This window comes from Ascaphus truei, chromosome 1, assembly GCF_040206685.1.
Source record: "Ascaphus truei isolate aAscTru1 chromosome 1, aAscTru1.hap1, whole genome shotgun sequence".
In the NCBI taxonomy this organism is placed as follows: Eukaryota; Metazoa; Chordata; class Amphibia; order Anura; family Ascaphidae; genus Ascaphus; species Ascaphus truei.
Window position 1 is genome coordinate 371,232,540 of NC_134483.1, and position 22,259 is coordinate 371,254,798.

General features: G+C 40.4%; 2 protein-coding genes and 1 long non-coding RNA gene across 3 annotated transcripts in view; 2 read left to right on the forward strand and 1 right to left on the reverse strand.

The window, feature by feature from the left end:
• CFAP97 (cilia and flagella associated protein 97) overlaps window positions 1–4,186 on the forward strand; it is a 43,658-nt gene extending 39,472 nt beyond the window's left edge. The window contains exons 5-6 of the mRNA XM_075610244.1: window positions 1,474–1,633; window positions 2,567–4,186. Of these exons, the coding sequence (XP_075466359.1) occupies window positions 1,474–1,633; window positions 2,567–2,679 (273 nt within the window). The 3' untranslated portion in view covers window positions 2,680–4,186. The remainder of the gene's footprint in view (window positions 1–1,473; window positions 1,634–2,566) is intronic.
• Window positions 4,187–11,807: 7,621 nt separating this feature from the next.
• SLC25A4 (solute carrier family 25 member 4) lies at window positions 11,808–21,827 on the reverse strand. Its single transcript, XM_075610255.1, has 4 exons — window positions 21,617–21,827; window positions 15,217–15,703; window positions 13,565–13,705; window positions 11,808–12,331 (listed from the first exon to the last, which is right to left on the reverse strand). The coding sequence occupies exons 1-4, from the start codon at window positions 21,725–21,727 to the stop codon at window positions 12,174–12,176; spliced, it is 897 nt and encodes a 298-aa protein (XP_075466370.1). The 5' UTR covers window positions 21,728–21,827; the 3' UTR covers window positions 11,808–12,173.
• On the forward strand, window positions 12,611–15,593 carry LOC142501020 (uncharacterized). Its single transcript, XR_012803401.1, has 3 exons — window positions 12,611–13,839; window positions 13,972–14,083; window positions 15,079–15,593. It is a non-coding gene; the product is annotated as an uncharacterized LOC142501020 (long non-coding RNA).
• Window positions 21,828–22,259: the final 432 nt, after the last annotated feature.

A 22,259-nucleotide genomic window follows, 5' to 3' on the forward strand; every position in this document is an offset into this window, starting at 1 on the left:
AAAGTAGTTAAGATGCCATCAATAGTGAAACAGATACATACAAGATAAAATAGGCTCGAATCCAGTGTTCCCAGAGAAATGTATATCATTTTTCACAAGATATGAATCTGCAAGAGCATTGCTTTATAACAAAACTGGATGCTTTGTAAGGAAGCCTTATAAATAGTTACAAATGAATGAAATAAATACATCTGACCCCTCACATTGCACTGCCCCCTTAAATCTAATACTATTAGTTCACTGATGTCCTAAATGAGGTGTTATCTTTAATAACAGTAATATGTTGTACATTTTGTACTGCTTTGTGTTTTTGTTCCTTTACAGAACAGAATACATTGTCCACCCTTGAAAGTTAGGTGTTCCGGGCACCTTCACTTTGGAGCAGCCAATGTACTGTTACGAGAGTCTGCTTAAGTGAAATTTCCTTTCGTTAGCTAAACTTTAAGAAACCAGATCCAAAAATGGCTTCTCACTAATGTAATGTTTTGCAATTTATTCATTTATATGTAGTCCCTAAATTTATGTTGCAGGTCTTTCCAGCATTGTCAAGCTAGCACACTGATACATACATGAGTTTGTCAGCTCATGTCTGGTTTTGTTAATTGTGTATTAACCCCCCTCCCCCAAAAAGAAGATAAATTGGTGCTGTATTACTTAGGCATTTCACGGACTACACTGAATTGTTTGGCACGGACAAACCAATTCTGATGTGATTTTTAGCATATTGATGACAAGTTTTGCATAGCATTTAATATAAATGCTTAAAATGACACAGTGCAGAATAAATGAGTACTTCAGTATTAGGTGATACCTTTTTTATTTGGATTAACAGTGTATGTCATAGGACAAGCTTTCGAGAGTTCTCCTCTTCCTCAGGACAGAAATACTGGTTTACAAAGGAATCTATGGCTAAAACAGAAGTTAGGAAAGCAGGAAAAAACAGAGCTGTAGATAAGGTGGGATGAGAAAGGGCTGTCTGAAGACATTGGAAGAGTAATAAAACTATGACATAAATTTGATAATCCAAATAAAAAGGGTATCAACTAATACTGAAGTACTCATTTATTCGGCACTAACACAGCTATTTCCGTTTTGTATATAAAAGGACATATAACAAAGCATTGTTCATTTCGATAACACTAATTTGTAAATGTACAGTTTAATATAGTGTATGTGGGTATATCATTTTGGCATCTTGCTATTTTGTGCAAGGACTTGAATGAACATAACTATTGATGGATATGTGGTCTTTCAGAAATCAGTTTATGTAAATAAGGCCTCCTTCCGGGCATTCAAAGATTAAGAAACTCTGGGGTTAAAGTAAGCACACAGCTGCAGTGTTATTGAAACACAGTGTGCGAGCTACCAGGTGGGATGGAGAATCATCATGCCAACATGCTCTGCCACTTTATGCATGCTGCATTGTTACGGTCTCTACAATTTGCTAACCTTTATGTGAATTTTGTTTTGCAGGCCTTCCTGAAAAGACTAGATTCTGTAAAGCCAACCGTTGGCATGACGCGTTCTGAACAGCTCATGGATTACCAGCGACACGCTGGATACTTGAGTTCAACGGCAACATCCCCAAGACCAGGCAAGGCCTCCGTTAACCGTCTCAGCCCATCCTCATCAGGCAAGACTTAAATCTGTGCTTTTACCTTTCTGACACCCCTACTAACAGTATGTCTGTCATATAGATCAGTGGTTCTCAAAATGGTCCCTGGACAACCAGTGGTCGCTAAAGACTTTAATGGTGGTTCCTGGAAACCTTCAGAATTCATTAATGCGTTTTCTTCTTCTTGCGATCTGTGGCATTTCTATCACTGCCAGCATATCAGATCAAAGACTGAGTATTCTGTTTGTTTTTTTAAGATACAGGTTCCAATATTTTTTAAATACGTTTTATATACATAGAAATATAGTAAAGAACAGAACTATAAAGTGAGTTGGTCCTTTGCAATAAGGAAACAATTAACTGAGGACCCCTGATCTAGATCAAACGTATCCTTTTATTGAGATACATTTTATTTTCTGTGCAGTATGGCTATGGTGGGGAAAACAAACTAAAAACCAGATTAAGTATTACTTTTTATTCTAGACTTGATTCTTCATTCTTCTCACCCAAAAACTTGAAGAAAATATTATTTTGAAACACAAACACACCGGTTTGATTGTGTCACAAAAAGTTGGCTTTGTTATACTGGATAATTGAAACCCATATGACACATCAGCATTACTTCTCTATTTACCTAATTAAGTTACGTTCAATTACAGTTTGTTTTTTTTTACCTTATCTGTAGACTTGGAACACAATGCATTTGAACCTTATCATAATTATATATACAGTAACCTTTACTAGTTTCACATGGTAATGTTTGCAATATTAAACACAAGTACAAATATTGTATTTTCTCTCTGCATCTCAGGGGAATAAAATAATGTAAATATGTAAATTACTTGATCATGGAGAATTTTAGTGAAAAAATTCCAAAACTGTAATATTACAGATGTGCTCATTTACCTGTAGAGTTGTTCCTTCATACAACTCATTATTTTCTTTTTAAAGGTGGCCGCTCAAGGTTGTCTAGTGCGAGCAGTCACAGGAGTGATAGCACCGCTTCCAGCGCAGCATTACTGAGACCTACTAAACCCAGCAACATCCGAGCAGCTTGGATGTGATGTTCCAGATCTTTCCCCAGCTTCCTCTTGAAGTCCTTTTGTACATCCGTGTAATCCTGACCTTACTTGCTGCTACAGTGAATTTCTTTGCCTTGATGAATAAAGTTCACATTGTGGTGTGAGGTTTCCTTTTGTAAATTTTGATAAAATGCAACGTTTATAAAGTAAGAATGAGTGCAGTGTTCTAAAGCTCCCGTTTTTTTTAAAAGTAGATTATATGAGTTCATACCTTCAGATATTGTAATCTCTGTGCCAAATCTAATATCTCCTTGGAACCAGGTTGATATTGTTCTGTTTCACCCAGCAGGTGCCCTTCCTGCAGCTTTCAACACCAATGTTCTGGTTCCTAGTAACTCCAGTCACAGAGCACTGCATTGATAAGTGTACATTTTTTCATTTTGTTAACGGGGGATATACAGATCTTAATAGTAGTGTAATGATAATGTAGTGATTGCAAATTCAATTTTTCCCCTTTACGCCCCAGGTTCTAAAGTGGGTTTTTTCTTAATGGATTTTTGGTGTATTTTTGAAACCTGGCTTTATTGTCCAATATTGCTCATTCCAGGAAGTCTAGCCAGGCCGCCAAACAGTAGCACCCCCTACCCAGAACCCTTCTATCGCAGTGATTATAAGCAGAGCTACCCATCTTGGTGATATCACCCTAGTGGGCCTCCAAGTATCATTAAATCCAACTGAGGCCCAGAGAGCCTCCCAACATTTGCCCAATAACCACCCTACTTTCCTCCAATTCTAGTGTGATCATTTGTACCACCAAGCACATCTAAACTATTAAATCCCAACAGACATCCATGTATCTTGTCAGACTCCCAATACTGTGCCAGCCAGTACTGTCCAGTTCCTGTTAAGGCCGTCAGTTTCTCCAATCACCTACCTTTTTGTCTGAGTTTTTTTAATTTTTTTTTTGTTTTTTTATAACACCGCGCCCTGCTATTCTGGTTCTACACCCAATACACAACATGCATCCATTGTAGCAGAAATAGTAGTGCCCCACAATACTTTTTCACAGAGGACTTGCTTATATTTCAGTTTTGGTTCAGCACGGAACGTACCGTAGATAATACATTGAATACTTCCTCCACACCATTCTGTGGTTTCCATATACGCACAATTCTGAGCACTTACAAAAAGTACTTTTCATAGGAGTTTATCTGTTGTTCTTTACATTGAAAATAAATAATAATGTTATTCTCTGCTCTTTCTTATTCTTGCAGTACAAATGTCACAGCTTTTTGTGTTTTTAAGCTGAAAGTATCCATTATCAACAATTTGTGGTTTGCTGTAAGCATTTAATGTACAGTGAGAGGTAAGCTAGATTTTGTAATTTAATACTTATTTAAAGAATTTTTATGTGTGTGTGTAAACATAAAGTCTAAGAAAAAATATATAATTTAATGTGATAAGTATTTTCTTTTCTCCCCAATGTTGTAAAAGCAGGACAGCAGTCATCTCTCCTAACTTGCAAAAATACATCTATTTGTTAAAACAATCTTGTGCGTATTTTTATTTTTTTTATCTTGGAAGCATATAATGTTGTATTGTAAAACAAACTTGAAGAGTATCTTTAAATCTGTACATCCACTGATTATTCTCTTCTAGGGGAATTACAGGTATCTGTTCTCGTAGGTAGTCCTCATACAATAGGAGCCCTCGTAAACATAAACGTAAATCTATGTAGAATAATCTACCTTCATATTAGAAATTGATTGCATAAATTAAAACAAAGGGACAAATGATTTGCACTAAAGGTTTAGCTTGTAGTATTGTTTTTAAATATAATATATAAGAACTCTGACATACTGATCTGAGTTTATGTTGTCACAAAGTTTCATAATGACATTTCCTCACGTGACCTACAGTTGTAACCTATGATATAGAGCGCATGATGGCATCTCCATGAATACCCCACAGCTAGTTAAGGAATCTCTGCGTCAGTGGTGACTCGCGCCTAAGGGCTGGAGCACACAGCGCTACACGATGTGTGCGCGCGCGTTCGTCACCGACCTCTGGCGGCCAATGGTAGTGTTCATTGTTGAAACTACCATTGGCTGCGAAGCACGGCGTCGTCGCTGCTGCTGTAGCTGGAGTCTTTCAAAAGGGGGATTCCAGGCTGCAGCAGCGCGACGTCAGTTTCAGCAGCCAATCAATGTCCAGAGGTTTTCATTGATTGGCTGCTGAAATTGCTGGTGGACGGGGTTTATAATTTTATTTATTATTTATTCTCATTAATTTATTTACATTATTTTTATTACATTATTTATCCGCCGCCCGCTCCCCCGCCCCGCCTACTCGCGGATCATTCTGTCTGCTGGGGATGTTCACACATCGCCCAGCAGACGGAGGGCGCCCCGAAGCGCCATGTGTGCTCTTGCCCTTAGTTGAGTTGCCACTTTCGAGGTCTGGGTGGGAGTAAGTGAACTCAGGATTACACTAATAAAGGCTGTTCTTTTTGCATATCATTTGCTTTGTGGATATGCTTTAATCTCAAAAAATAATATCTGTTGGTCTTTAATTTAACTTTATTTTGGTAAAGTATCATGGTTGAGGCTCCAACAGAGCGAAAGTGAATTAATAAAATATACAGTTATATATAAATATACAATTTGTGCATCAAATCCAAGTGCAATTATTTCCAAAATCCTGGGCTTAATATGTGAACATTCCCACCTTATGTGAATAAAAAGTGAAGAGTGTAATAACGCATATAAGTAAATAAGGGTAACAAGCTCCTTTGCTCAAACCCTAAAAGCGGGGAGCTATCTCCAGAGTTCCTTCAGATACAGTTTTCTTTTCCAAGGCGAGCATAGGCTGGCACTGAAAAAAAAGGAGGAAAAACAGGACACAAAATAGTGCAATAGCGTTTGAAAATTGTGTGGTGGAATTTTCTTCTTCTGAAATGTCTACTCACAATATTTTCTTTAAAGAATTGTACTGTATATCGAAAGTGTGGCTAGTTTCTTTTCTTGTATGTGTAGTCTGATCAGTGTGTGTAATCTTTTTGGTACAATCTACACTATGAGCAGGACCTGCTGCAATAAACCTGCCCTTTATAATGCCTGTGTATGAGACATATTTGACTGAACCAGGAAGGAGATGCTGGGTCACAGATGCCAGATGCATTAATTGGTGGACAGGCATGCTCATTGAAAAGAAATCTTATTCACAGGCACTGGAGAGCGGTGACATTTCAGGACATTTATTTGAAATCGGTCACAAGGCTTGGATGATGTCATGATTATGTTGCTAATTCTCAATAACTTACTGCCAGCCAAGTTTGGATCACAAAACTGCCCCCCCCCCCCCCCAAATAAATAAATATATATTTGGAAAGGGTGTAATGGTGGTATAGGACAACTGCGCTACGTACTAGGAGATCTAATAGTGTTAAGAAAAAGACAACAATGACACTGCTGCTTTAAAGTTATCGAATGTTTTTATAAGCCTTTTGTTCTCCACTTATGTATCTTCTAAACATCTAATTTAAATAGCAAATTAAATGCAATAAAGGCTCACGCTCGTTAAAGCTGACATTCATCTGCGGGTAGTAACACTCGCTGGAAAGCAATCAAATTCATTGATGGGTGAGTGTGTGTGTGTGTGTGATTACGAGAAGCCAAACAGCACGTACTTCCGTCACTCCTCATATCCGGAGGTAATGTGGACGCCAAGCTGTGGAATTCCCCACCGGTGCCAGCAGTGCCCATGCATTGCATCCTGGTGTCCCCCTGCTGTGGATTCCATCTGGACTGGCCTTGGCTAAGGTCATGTGGACTCAGGACTACGCTAGTGAGACTTTCCCATTATCCTTCCAGCTGCACCTTTGGACTCGGGTTGCAGGGTACCCACTGATGAAGTTGGCGCACTAGCCAATGAAACGACGTTGGGAGTGTCATTGTGCTAATTGGTGGTGGATCAGCTGTGAGGAATCCCTGAGGAGCAACACCAGTGCAGTGTCGGTATACAGAGACACTGCTTGCTGTTCATTCACGTGGGAGAAAAGCTGAAAGAGCTGTTGTGAAGTGTCCTCCACTTTGATTGCGGTTATTAGATGTGCTTCCATCTGCGGACTCTACACTTTCGCCCTTGATGGTGTGTCCTTGTCATATTGGGGGTCGGCATACCGTCACGGTTTGTGCCCACGGAGCGGTGTAATAGCCACCTCCGATATCAGTACAACACACCAGGTACCCCCCCCCCCCTTTGATTACCTATACAGACAGTCCCTCTTTCCCCGGGACAGTCAGCCCTAGCTGACTGGTGCGCATATCAGCGTTTCCCCTAGTCAGCACATGTGAGGCGAGTCCTGTGAGGAGTTATTACACATCATTGGCATCCTGATTCATTCTGTGTTTGGGCTGAAGTTTGGAGTCAGCTACTGGTCATTTACTGCATACTATTGCCACCTCAGGAGGACATCTAAGGATATATACATTTCATGAACAGACTATTAACCCTCAAGGGACTTTCCTCATTTCTATTGGCTACAGCATCCACCTAACCTTTTTTAATTTTAATATTACTCATATCTATTGAGTTTTCTACTATTGATCATGGTCTATATATGTCTGATTTTTATTAAAATTTGTATTACTTAGGCTAAAGGGATTGTGCGCGCTTTTTTATGCTATTCTCATATATATATATATATATATATATATATATATATATATACATACATACACACACACACACATACACATACACATACACATACACTACATAAATAAATACACATACACACACACACACACACCGTATTTCCTTGATTCTAAGGCTGCGTCCACTGTGCCGCTGACTGTGCTCATGCTTGAGAGCGGTGACGTCACGAACTCACCAAGCATGAGCGCTCGGCTGTCCGGCATATTTTTTTTAAGCGCGAGTGGGGGTGCCATGGCCGAGCTGTGACTAGCGCTGATTGGTTGAGGATGTCATCTGACCCTTCAGTGCGCCTGGAAGACAATTTGATCTGTCTCGTCAAGTGCCTAGCGCCCGTGAGCGGTGCCAGACACATTTGCATTTATTGTGCTGACTGTGCCAAGCGGCAGCGTGGACGCAGCCTAAGACGTATCGTTTTCACGCGTGAAATTGGGATGCGTCTTAGAATCGATGTTTAAAAAAAATCAGCTTGGAGGGGAGCTGCTGAAGCATTTTTTCGGCGACTGCCGCATGACGTTAAAGGGCACGTGAGCGGTTCAGCCAATGAGCGTGAACCACTCACTGCCACGCCCCCTTGTTGCCGTCTCTTGTCTTCTACACTATAGGCAGAAATCATTATGGCGACGGGTCACGTTGCCGTAGCCGGGACTATAAGCCCGGCCTTAGAATCAATGGCGTCTTAGAATCGAGGAAATATGGTATATATATATATATAATAAGTGGCAACTGTATATATATACTGTGTATATATATATATATATACTGTATATGGTAAAGCATTCGGCGCAGTAATGAGAGTCCATTAATACAACGATCCTTATAGAAGAGGGACTGATAGTTAATGTTGATAGTAGATCATATAGTGTCCTGAGCTTTTTAAGTAAGCGATAAAGCGGATCAATGTCACTGGAACTTGAAAAAGTGTTATGTTGAGAAAGTTAATACTGACTTACAATGTTGCAAGCAATACATTGGTGTAAAACTGCATTGGAGTATGCCAATTTTCTTCTCAGTATCTCTGTTTCTGTGCCCCACTGGTTAAATACCTTCAGCTTAAAGTCCAAAAGCAAACAGGTGCTGGTATCTGTGGCTTTATGCTGGATACGATATTATCCATCACTTCGGCTGTAAACCGCTCCGGATCCCCGGTTGTAGTCGGACCTTCACGCTGACAGGACTGATCACATCCAGTCCCCTCTGCCTGTAGTTTTTGGCGTTTCAGCGCCTTGGCTTTTCCGCCAAGTCGTCCACTCGCAATGAATCTCGTACTGGCGTCTCTCTGGTCCCGGAGATAGAGATGTAATCACTTCAATGCGGCAGACCTCCAACCGCTCGTTGACATAGGCGTACCGCAAGCACACCGGGCGGCAGGTGCACCAACTCAGCTAAGGTGTTTCGCGGAGCACCTCGTTCCAACTCCCAGCTGGATACCACGTCATAATACTGAGGAGGAGCCTCAATCACCGGATGCAGAAGGGAAAAGTGGAGATATACAGCAAATATCAGCTCCAAAATTCCTTGGAACTTGTATTGTAAAAAGTAGACCATATGCATGAACATATACAATGAACAAGTAGGTATGCTCCACGATCCCTGTATATGCTATACACTGCAAATGTAAGTATAAAACATACTGAATATGTGAACTGAGAATGCCAGTACAAGAAAGTCTAATTTAAACACACAGTAGTTGATAATTGGAGCTGATAAATTACTAGTATAATCTATGATTTATACACTAGAAAGGATGTGATGATAATCATGCATCATTACTTAGCAAGAAATGCGCCTTAGAAATAAATATATTAGGAAGTTCAGTTCATATTGTAAAAGCTTCCTTGAGTTGTGTTTAATCCTACTTAATACATTAATCCTTGAGATCGTATCTTGGTCTCTTTGTTTAATACTTTTTTAGTCTGATTGCATTGTAACCTGGCTATAGCAGGACCCTTCATTGGATTACCTGGTCTGTAGACTTCAGACCGCTCGGCCTTGGTAATCGTTACCATGGCAACCGGCAGCCTACATAAAACAGGAGGAATCCCGGCAACGGCCACCCCTGAAGAAGTTCTTACGGGAACGAAATGCGCATATAGAGTAGAGATGACGCAGTCACAGTGACGTAGACGCGACCGAAACGCTAGGTTTCGGCGAGTACCGGCATTTTTCTTGAGTGATACACGTTGCAAGCTAAACTGAGATGTGGGCCCTCTGAGGCAGCCACTAGCTTCAGTCTAGTTACTTAACGAATTATTTTGATTAACAACGAACCTTCAGCTTGCCATATCCATGGTGCCTATGACATACATCAGGCTTCAGCAGTATAGGAAGCACTGATAAGGCGATGGAAGTGTGACGGAATGCTTTTACTTCCCACTGAGCTAAATATGGCAGTGATATACAACTGTAGTCCATAACACTGTAATTACATCAGATTATATTCACTGTAGACATCCCTAGCCATACCATCTGGCAAACTGTAGGTAGCCTTATTTAATTGCACTATTTTATACACCCTATCCTGGGGCGCATTATATATTACACAGTTGTAGCCCCTTTTTCCTATGCTTAAGGAAACTACGCGAGCAACTAAATGTGCTGCTGTACCTGATTGCTCACAGGAGGCCTAAGCCTCTGCCTCTGGGAGCCAGGGGTGAGCTCTTTATCCTTGCAGTGCAGCGCCTCCACCAATGAGGGATCCCAGCGTTGGCGGGATAACCCCTCACAGGAACCAATACACACTATACAACTTAATATAATATAACTTATTTACTGTACATTATATAACCTTAAAACACAAAGTACAATACACCAATACAATAACGAGTGGTTCCCCCAAAGCACTGAGCAAAGCAAAGCACCCAGGTGTCCACACGAGCAACCCACCCCAAAGTGAGCTACCCTCCCTCCCTCCCCTCCCCCGTGATGTGTAGGTGCAACTGCGCATGCACGCTGAACCCAAAATGGCCGCTGCCACTTCTCCCCGATTGCGCGGAGTCGTTCCCCGCACCGGAGGCAGGGTAGGGGGACTCCGCTACATAATAAAGAGACTTCACAGTCTCTAACTTACATTGGCTTGTTTTGTTTTTTACTGTTTGCACCTTTTATACTGGCGTTTGTTTGCCAGCATAGCTACCTACTATTGATTTACACACTAAGTGTATGATTCTACAGAATATAAAGAGCATTTAGATCCTACATATATATAGTAACACCTATGTATCACCATTACCAGCATGGGTATATTTCTGTGATTTACAAATATGTCTCCGTTATAGGGATCCCTTATAGGACCCAGTCTGGTACTTAACGTCCTTTAGGTTTCAATTAATATAACTTGATCATTAAACTTTACATTATTATTTAATTAGTAGAGGTTGGGTTCTCACATTAGGGATTATTTTCTCTGTTGTAGTGCACATTCCCTAGCGCACCCCTCTAGTACGTCGTTGCACAGTGTATTACAGTAACTGAGTGGAGGCCTCCCTCTGTGTCATGTAGCGTCATAGCCTAATATCACAAGCAGCCGCATAATGTGACTGCATTTATCCAAATAAAGACACTATGCTATATAATTCTAGTAAACAACCTGTGACGAGTGGATCTCATACTACCCTTCCTTAGTACTGTATAGTAAGTGATATCATAATATCAAAACCCAAGGCAGGGATGAAATAGCTATAACAACCGCATATATTGTGTCACACAAGGTGAGGGTAGATACCAGGATGAAATGGAACACGGGGTAACTGTATCAGTTCAGATAGAAACTATAGTTTCCCCCATGTCTCTTGTCCATCAAAAGATATTGCAATCTACAACAAATATACACTTGTCTGGGATCAATAGTAGATCTCTGCAGTACATCATTAGAGGAGAGTTACACTCACTGTGGAGCAAGCACGTTCATTAAAGAGAATTATCACTCATTCAAGAGTAGTCACAGCAACTGGAGAGACAGTATACTCATCAGAAGGATGTCACACACTCATGGAGAAGAACTGTGGACTCCAGAGCAGAGGGCAACAAGAGGGAGGAGTGTTACTAGGAGCTTCATCCTTCCACTTACTTTCCTGCAACACCTCGGTTCCAGTTATATATTTGTTAGAATGTCTGCGTGGCTTGGGGCTGCACCCAGTGATTGGAATACATATGCATTTCACTGGTGAGTCATAATATCAGCGTTATTCATTTCCAAAATACAAGCACTATGTCTGGCACTGGAGGCCCGTAGTAAAAGATCATCTACTTCCAACAATATTTTTACTAAAATGTAGATGGAATCAATATACAGCATAATACACCTGAATAATTAAAAAACAGTGGGACTGTGTCTTCAAAGTCATGAAACGTATTTTAATGGCCTTGGTTTTCCACATGCCACATATAAACAACATCATTAGAATCCCACAATTGCAGAAAAGTTGCGATCGAGAAATAAAATGATGACAACATTTGATTCTGTAATGTTTATTAACAGTTTGCATTACGTAAATGGGGAAATAATATAATTGTTATAGGCAGTGACAGCTACTGTAGTCTCTTTGTAAGACATGTTTTGCATATTGTATTTTCCTGAAAGTTGGTGTTAGAATATGCATAGATTTCAATGGGTTTGCTGGTTTCAATACAAAATATAACAGTGGTAATGTAAATTGGACAGCCATCTATTCATGTTACAAAGCTACTTCTGTTGCATCTGCCCCATTCCTGTCTTGTTAATTTCCGTAGGAAATATCTTTTTGTCCATGAAACCAGATGGGCTACTGAGTCATCACCAAGTATATTGAAAGGGTTAAAATAGGGTCATTTTTATTAAATTAGGCATATTTCTTGATTTCATCATACAATACAAGTACAAATGCACCACCCATGCCTCTCAGCACATTGGACCAAGCACCTTTGAAAAAGGCGTTACCACCTTCATCTTTGGCAATCTTCTTCCAGCAGTCGATTGTTCCCTTGTACATGATATCAGCTGTTGAGATAGAGATATAAAAATCAAGTTGTTCAGTAATGTGTCAATAGCCATTATATAACTGTAAACACAGAAGACTGAAATCAAGTTTCCTATTGAAAGTCTATGGATCCCAAAATGAAAAATAATGCATAGGAAATGTCCATTCACAATTGAAACGTATTATATTTATGTAGAGAAGTTGTTAGGAAGACACAATAGGGACCTTGATCCGATACATTATAAAGAAATGCTGTCTACACCAGGGGAGCGCGATCTTTTTCCCCTGCGCCCCCCTGCTGGCTGTCCTGCTCTCCGCGCGCCCCCTCCCTCCGCCTTACCGTGGTTCTGGGCGTCATGACGTCACGTTGCCATAGTAACGTGACATCACGACCCTGCGGCATCATTTGACATGGCTACAACTTCATCTATCTCTTTACCCATTATCATGTGTTCAGCCCGTTGAGGCCTCTGCTCACGCCATGTTAAACACTATCGGAAACCTTCTGAACTGGAGACGGTTTAGTTTGCCAGAGGCACCACCAGGTGAGGGATATTCTCCCACAAGCTCCTCAAAGGATTGACACCTAGCAACCACTTACATTTAATTGTAAGTGATCACCCTCTGTGTGTCCTTCCTTCTAGGCCTAAATCAGTGGGTCAGAAATAAGGTAGTCATCTTTCATAATACTTTCATTAATACTTATAAATAAACACTATACTGACAGAGACAGTCTGGGGGGACTTTACTCTGTACAGGTGATCACACTGAACTTTTCCTGTCCTCATCCATGCGTCCATTTCAAGGCTTGTTTATCAGGCCTTTTTTCCTTTCCCGTGAATGGAGTACCACTCTGTGACCCCTTCCTAGTCTCTGGTGCTTCATGCAGCTTTTCTTCCCAGATCTTTGTTATGAAGCGTTTATAAACATCACATATTGCATTTGTTCCTCCATGCTCCTGTAATTCTCGAGTATTCATGTTCAGTGTTTTTCCATTCCAGAAGAGGAAGGGTCACATTTATTAAGTGCTTCTAAGCCATAAGACACCTACCTTATGGTCCTTAAGGCTGGAAGTTATCTTATGGCACAGTAGGCTTAGTAAATCTGGCCCCTATTCGACACAATGAGGCAATCTTGAGGTGGAAGATGGCTTCAACACATATTGAATAGAGAACAAATTCTAGCACATCTCTTTGGCCAATGATTGCAAATCAGACAATGGGTCTCAACATACAGCGGTATTTCTGTCTTACCTCCTTTCCTACCAGACTGCATCATCATACGACGTCGGACGGTGTCAAAGGGATAGGACACAAGGCCAGCTACAGCAGTGACACTCTGAGCAATCATCCAGCTCACCATAATGTGCACGTTCTTGGGATCTGGCATCATACCTTCGGGTGTAAACACAAGACATGATCAGCAAATGATCCAGGACATGATCTCTCAAAGAGAAGAACAAACACATCATAGAGTTGAAAGGGCTGAATGTCGATACATAAGGATGGGGGTTCAAGCCGTTCTGCAGGTATTAATGACTTATGTAATCCTAAGCAAATCACTTCTGTACCACGGTTTACCAAATTTATTAAATATTATATACTTAACTCATTTAGCACTCTAAATAAAAAATTCTATTTTTTTTGTAATGCATTTGAAGCTCCTGAAGACAGAAGTATTACCAAAACCTCATTCATCTATCCTGCACTGCTGACATCTCCACTCCTCCTAAAAGGGATTAGGGATGCATTTACTCATAAATCTAAACAAAGGTAAAGGGAGAATAAAATGAACCCATAAATGTAGAATATACTGTATAATAGTCTACTTGTTTTTAAATATGTGCACAAGAAATTAATATATATATATATATATATATATATATATATTTTTTTTTAATGAAACGCGCCGGGTACTTAAAGATTTTCTGTAAATAAATTCCTCCCAACCACCACAAGCCTCCTCCACTCTTCTTCCCTTCATTGCTGACTGGCAGAACAAGCAGATAAATAAGCATCCAGCAGTTACAAGGACAGAAATTAGTGCATCGATCCTGGGGATGGGTGGAAAATGTGTACTACATAATACATTCACAATATATCCTTTCAATTTAACAATGTTTTTTAGGTGTCTTTTACACTATAGTTCACTGAAAATAGCCAGAGCTTGGGTAAGGTAGATTTTATTAGCAAAATGTCTAGATACCTGCTTAGATACCTCTAGCATATTTGCTCATTACTGTTGCCAAAAGCATCATGTGGCCCACAGTATGCATGTAACAGTTATCCAGCAAATGTCTTTTTTTAATGAGCTATATTACTATAAAAAAGATGTATTATTCACTATTCACTTTCTACATCTTATTTCCAAGCCTATGGTTGATAGCAGAACTAATTACCATAATACAGACGTTACCTTTCACATAGTAATACTTTTGTTGCATCATAGCCAATTATGGAGAGAATAATTGCTAGTCTATGAGAAATATGCCATGTCAAACAAATAGGATCATTTTCTGAGAAAATATATTTATACTTGGATTGGTGATGTTTTAAATGTAAGCTTTCAAGATGACTAATCCATGATTTTGACTGTTTAGAATAATTCTGGTAAAACAGTTTTGATATATAGATAACATGCTTATAAATCTATTGATACATTTGTTTGGTGGCACGTTGTATTGATTGTCTTTCCCATGACAACCCTGTACATGCACCCGGTAAATCCATATATATTTTCCTGTCGTTTTCTCTTTCCTCTCCTTTAGGTCAATTTGTTACTATGACCATCACTCGTTTTCCATTGTTGGAGAACATATTATATCTGCCGTTATAGATTCCTCACTGTTCTCTCCATTTCTACTAATTCACCACTATCTAATTCACAGATTGAGGTTCTCTCTTACCCTTAGCCGTGTCATAGACGCCAAAGTAGGCTGCTCTATAAATGATGATGCCCTGAACAGACACGTTGAAGCCTTGGTAGAGACCTTTTGCGCCATCTGATTTAAAGATCTTAGTGAGACAATTTCCAAGGCCACTAAACTCTCTTTGGCCTGCGCCTTTGCCCACGTCAGCAGCCAGGCGGGTTCTAGCAAAATCCAGGGGGTAGACAAAGCAGAGGGATGTGGCACCAGCAGCTCCACCGGATGCCAGGTTGCCAACAAAAAAACGCCAGAACTGAGTGTGCCTGTCTACTCCCCCGAGGAAAATCTGCTTGTACTTGTCCTTGAAGGCAAAGTTGAGAGCTTGGGTTGGGAAGTAACGGATGACATTGGCAAGGTTGCCTCTCCAAAAGGAAATGAATCCTTGTTCCTTGGGAATCCTTCTCACACAGTCCATGATTCCTTTGTACCGATTTTCAACTGCTATCTGCTTGCTGGCATACTGGACCTGTTGTTGAATGAGCGGGGGTAGAAAAGAATACATTGATAAACAGAGGGAAACAAGAATGGGGTATTTTAACTAAGAATATTAACACCTAATAACTTGCAAACCTAAAAGAAAGTAATGCATGAGTAGCCAAAGTGGATATTACCCAAGATATGTGACCAACATATTGCAAAATATCATAACAGCTTACAATTGTATGTATATCTTTATTTATATAGCGCCATTAATTTACATAGCGCTTCAGAGCCATAATACACGGGACATAATCATATAAATAACAATACAAATAACACAAAATGGGAATAAGTGCTTAAGACATAAAAGTAACATTTAGGAAAAGATGTCCCTGCCCCGAAGAGCTTACAGTCTAATTGGTAGGTAGGGAGAATGTACAGAGGCAGTAGGAAGGTGTTCTGGTAAGTGCGTCTAAATGGGGCCAAGGTTGATGTATGAGGTGTATAGTATCAGCCACGGAGCTACCAATATGCTTTGTTAAGGAGGTGTGTTTTAAGGTGGGTCTTAAAGGTGGATATAGAGGGTGCCAGTCGGATATTGAGGGGAAGGGCATTCCAGAGGTGTGGGGCAGTCAGTGAGACAGGTTTAAGGCTTAATGATGACACAACATGCACTGTACCATGTTGCAGTCAGGTATGTATCCCTAGCAGATTTTGAGTGTTGTACCAGGAGTGTTGTCAATGCTAAAATATCCCATTTGAATGTTATATGTTAGATTATAGTAACACATTATTGTTGGGATAAGGTTACACTATCAATAGCTATGGATTGTTATTTGAGCTATTACTGTAGAGTAGTGATTATCATTTAAACACATTGTTTGACGTTATCCCTTTTTTGTATAGATTTATTTTTTGATCACTTGAGGAGCAGAGTAGCGCTACGAAAAGTTCTCTCTTTCTATTACTCTGTTCCTAGCAGAGCCCGTGATCCAGGCAAGTGCTGGTAGCACAGTTATTCGGACTGTTACTGACCAATGATTAACTTTGCGATTAACATGCTGATAAAACGAGTGAAAATTCATGTGCAGATTAAACAAAATACATGTGTAGTTGTTGAAGATGGGGTTGTGTCTGAACAGGAATGCAAATACTGGAAAGCTGTAGAAGTTTAAATGTGCAGACAACTCTGACATTGAAATGAACTCGTTGCAGTGACATTTAAATGGGTTAAATCTGGTTAACTGAAACATAAAAAATATATGCCTAAAAGTTGTTTTTTTAAGTCAGTTTGTGAACTTGCTGAGGTACGTTTGGTAGCAGTTTTCCAAAGAAAACAATAAGTGAAACCTATGCATAATTTGCACAAGGAAGACTGTGTATATTGTTAAATATTTCCATTTCTCTTACGTCATTTCATCTTTCTCAATATCTTTTCCATTCTTGGAGTTAAAACATATCACTTATATGCATTAACCATGGCCCATACTTACTAAGCAATCTTCTACCATAATACACCTTCCAGAGCTAGATGCCACCTTCCAACCCATTGATACGAGTGGGCTGCAAGGGGTCTTACAGCACCAAAAGGTGCCTTATAGCAGAAGACTGCTTAGTAAGTATAGCCCTATATGTTTAAAAAATAAATGCTTTGGTCATTAACTCAAAAATATTGGCAATGAAATCCAAATCAGTCACTGTATATTATCATCGTTAAATCCTCACATACTTCTACTTCCTTGATACTAACTTCAAGGTGTGAAATGCTGGTTTACATCTACAGTACATCAAATTTGTCACCAAGCTACAATACAGCTGCGACTGACGCCATCTTGAAAATCCATATTAGCATCAAGATAATAATGCAGAACAACGTATGCGCAAAAGGCATTTAGTGTAAATTGATAACACATTATGAAAATGCAATGACTGTAACATCAAATCTAAATTGATATTAATGTTAACTATAAAAAAATAAATCCCTCCAGTCAAGAAAATAAACTACTAGGGCCCTAACTGATAATAGTACTTATTATATAGTGCTGCCTTGTGTACGCAGTCCTGAATTTTCCAGGCGCATGGCTGCACCGATTAGAGTCCAGGAGGATCAACGCTGAGGGAGGGTTCAATTGAAACTAAGGCCCCGCTCACACAGTGCGCTACGGGCGCGCGCGTTCGTCACAGATTCCTGTCGGCCAATGGTAGTGTTCAGTATTGAAACTACCATTGGCTGCAAAGCACGGCGTCGTCGCTGCTGCAGTAGCGGGAGTCTTTTCAATCTGTGATTTGTGGCTGCAGCAGCGCGACGTCAAGTTCAGCAGCCAATCATAGCTCCTAATTTGAAGACATTTTACGTTAAAATATCGTGGCAGTGTTTCTGGCCTTATTTTTCTAAATATTTATGCTCTAAAATGTAAAAGAAAAAAGATTATTTATTTTAAGTGCAGACTTGCAAATAAGAAATATATATTTATTGGTACTTGGCGTTTGTAAAGTTTCTGAAGGCTGCTTCTCTAGGTGTGGGGCTGAAGGCTGCTTCTCTAGGTGTGGGGCTGAAGGCTGCTTCTCTAGGTGTGTGGCTGAAGGCTGCTTCTCTAGGTGTGGGGCTGAAGGCTGCTTCTCTAGGTGTGGGGCTGAAGGCTGCTTCTCTAGGTGTGGGGCTGAAGGCTGCTTCTCTAGGTGTGGGGCTGAAGGCTGCTTCTCTAGGTGTGGGGCTGAAGGCTGCTTCTCTAGGTGTGGGGCTGAAGGCTGCTTCTCTAGGTGTGGGGCTGAAGGCTGCTTCTCTAGGTGTGGGGCTGAAGGCTGCTTCTCTAGGTGTGGGGCTGAAGGCTGCTTCTCTAGGTGTGGGGCTGAAGGCTGCTTCTCTAGGTGCGGGAACACAGGATGTCGCCTTGTGTCGGATCATTCTGTCTGCTGGGGATGATCACACATCGCCCAGCAGACAGAGGTGCGCACACGCTGTGTTGCGGAGTCCCCAGTGTGAACACAGCCTAATGGACCCCCCTGCAGCGCCGTAACGGCTGCTACCTCCCCCGGCACTGCGGTTTTCTGGCGTTTCTGTAGCAGCGTTGAAAACAGTAAGGCTGGCTACATCTGTGCATTCTTATGTTTGGTTCCTGAATCACAAGGTGACTTCACAAGGTCACAAGGAGATGACAATAGGTGTCAAACAGTGATCATCTGCTTCTAAGGCAGTGTTCTTATCACTAAGAAACTCCCACAAAATATTCCTCATATCATTCGCTGTCAGCAATGCATTCCAATGCAATTTGTCACTAACATCCCCTGGCAGCGGAAGGGGTTAATAAAGTGTAAACAAAAATCCACAGAGGCGATAAAGAGGAAAGGGTCCCATTTATGGAGCACAACCTCTAGCAGGAGGGGCCACTATGGGTGCTAGCCGTGTAGCTGCAGTGAGTACAGATGATCCATGAGAGGAAACAACTAAAATGGTGGAAGCAATAGAGGTGACATACCTGTATGGTGTGACCATAAGTCAGAAAGAAGAAAACTGTGATACTGTGTGGTAATATGAGTCTGTATAAAACTTCAACTTTATTATGTAATGAATAAAATAAAGAGACATATGAATCCCTTGTACATAACCATTTGGATATATAATGTGAAGTCTAAAAACATATTAAATAAAGGTTAATAATCAGATAGGTAACGGATCCTTTACTAGTGAACAAGCCGTCTCCCGGATGGACTATCATTTAGGATCTGTTACCTATCTGATTATTAACCTTCATTTATTTTAGTTGTCCCCTCTCATGGATCTTCGGTACCCACTGCAGGTACACTGCTAGCACCCATAGTTGCCCCTCCTGTTAGAGGTTGTGCACCTATAACAGAGACCCGTTCCCGACTGTCCCCTCTGCAGAATTTTGTTTATGCTCTCCCTGTTCCCTTAGGTTGCACCCTCTAAAGCCACCATTATTATTATTATTATCATCATTATTATTTTCTATTGGTGAACGGTGGTCTCCTCGAAGCCAACATAGTTAATAAAATGTGCAAGATCAGAGCGAGAAAGGGAAAAAAAATGTTAGTATACTTTCTAAGTGCAATTAGCCACAGAGAAGAAAACCTAGGGGACAGGTTATGGGAGACAATAATGTCAATTATCTGGCACACGTCTCGAATAAATAAATGAAGCTCAACTGCCGGTACTCACGGAAATGAGGGGATGTCCTGTAGATACACATGAAGGAGGAAGAAATCCAAGCACTCGGGCTTCTCTATAAAGAGTTTTAATAAGCAAAAGTGACCAACGTTTCGAATGCCATGCATTCTTTATCAAGGTGAAGGCTGATTAAAACTCTTTATAGAGAAGCCCGAGTGCTGGGATTTCTTCCTCCTTTATGGGAGACATTAAGCCATTTCCCAACTTTTCATCTACAGTGTGTGCAACATGAAAAGTGATGACGAAGCGTAATAGTCAAACGAGTAGCTGTTCCTTATTGTGATTGCAGGTGTAATACAACTATTCACATCTCCTCCGCATACATTATGAATGGTGACGGAGCCTCACATTTTGAGGGGATAAATATTTCATCCTATTTCAAACATTTGGAGCAGAAAAGCTTTTTGTAGCAATATACATACAGCATGCTGCAAACCAGATGTTTTCAACGATTAAATTACTATTTATAAAAAAAAATGTATACTCTATTCTAAGTCTGCAGATTCCAAATCTACCTGTATATTTAAGAATATTGCCACTAATGAGTTGTTTTTAATATTATTTTGTATTATTTCTTAGATAATGTATATATATTTTTTATAACTTTGCAAAAATATTTTTGTACTTGGTTAACTTGTTACATGGAATAATAATTATTATTAATTACTAACAGTTCTTGACAAGGTTGCAATAAAGTTGCAGAACAATTTTCAATAGAAATCCTATTTTTAAGGCTGTTAATCTTGTGCTTGCGTTTTAGTCAATGAAGTATATATACTGTTCACACTCAAGAGTGCTATAAAATGTACTCCACAAGCTGCATCATATATGTTGGTTGTTACTATATGATACTGTAAGTTACTTAGGTTCCCTCAGTAGCACGAGCTTGGCACGTGAACTAAGTGAGCCTTGTGATGGGTCTGTTCTAAAAACAGTCAATGGAAAGCAGTCCAGTTCTTGCCCATGTGTGAGCAGAAGACACCATCTATATTTAGTCACCCAAGGCTGCCTGGGTGTGCCATGAAGGATCCTCCTCCCAGCTACCATCACATTCATGTCCCTGCCTTTTTTGGCACAAGTAGCTGAATATTTAACCCTGCAGTTCATTACGGAGCTACAGAAATGGAGGGGGGTCATCTTGTGACCTTTAAATAAAGTTATTGTTATTTCATATAACACTTTTCTCCCAATGAGACTCAAAGCGCCTTATAATTACAGTATAGTGCGTGGTACGCAGCACACAGTAATTTTACAGACAGTGCCTGCCCAGATGAGCTTACAATCTATGCCTGAGGCACAAGGAGATAAAGTGACTTGGCCCAAGGTCACAAAGGCAAGGACACCAGGATTTGAACCAGGCTCCTCTGCGTCAGTGACATTGCTTTACAGCGTTTTTACTCACTGAGCCTTAACTACACTTACACTGGACATGCAGGAAACATTTTTAGATTTTAGATCATGTGCTACTGGCAATCATTTCTGAATACACATGAAGCCCATTTAATTCAATAATCCTATTGAATAAAGCAACACTTGTCAGCTATTGCTGTCATAAGCATGCAGCTTGTATACACAAATATGCACCAACTTATTTTAAAGCACTTGAAACATTTATTAATCGAATCTTTCCAATCAAAGCATGCAATGAGTTCACTCACTCATATATTACATTTGGGAAGACATTATATCTTTATTGGCCATCTAAAGTAAATTAAATACTATATGTATGACGTTTTTACCCCCCTTATATTCATATCATGAACATAAGCTTACCTGCAGCAGCAATTTGACTCTCTCAATGGGTGCCACTGCTGTCTTGGAAATAGCAGCAGCAATACCACCAGCTAGAAAGTCCTTCATAAAACCCATCACTTGGTCACCCATTTTGGAACTGGAGAAGATGAAGCACCTTGCTTCCTTACACCTGAAAAGTGGATGTCAAACCCTTTCACTGTCTGCACTGCCAGCCAAAATAGGACGATTGACAGCGTTGCTCCCCTTTATAAGGACACTGGATCCCCTGAGGGGCGGAGCTCAAGGGTCAGGCAGTAATTGGCTGGGGTGCCCTGAACAGAGGGCACAGGGGGCACGGCAGCCATACTGCTTCATGGAGCCCCCCGTGTGGCTGAGGCTGGTAGGGGCGTTTAAAGGGCATAATGAAGTTCTCTGGTGCACAGTGCAGAACACTATGTCACAGCATGTGCCCAATATATTAATAGCACGCCCAGAACTCGCAATGGGGAAGGCAGCCACAAAGGAGACCTGCAAAGGACAACAACACGTAGTAAACCAAGGGGAAAGGAGGATATGAACCCTTTTAACGTATGAAACTGTGAAAGTAAAACCCATTCAATGCAAAGCAAAGTAAAATCGCTTCAAAGTTGGAGCAGGATAAATGTGAGATCTTTCATTTGTG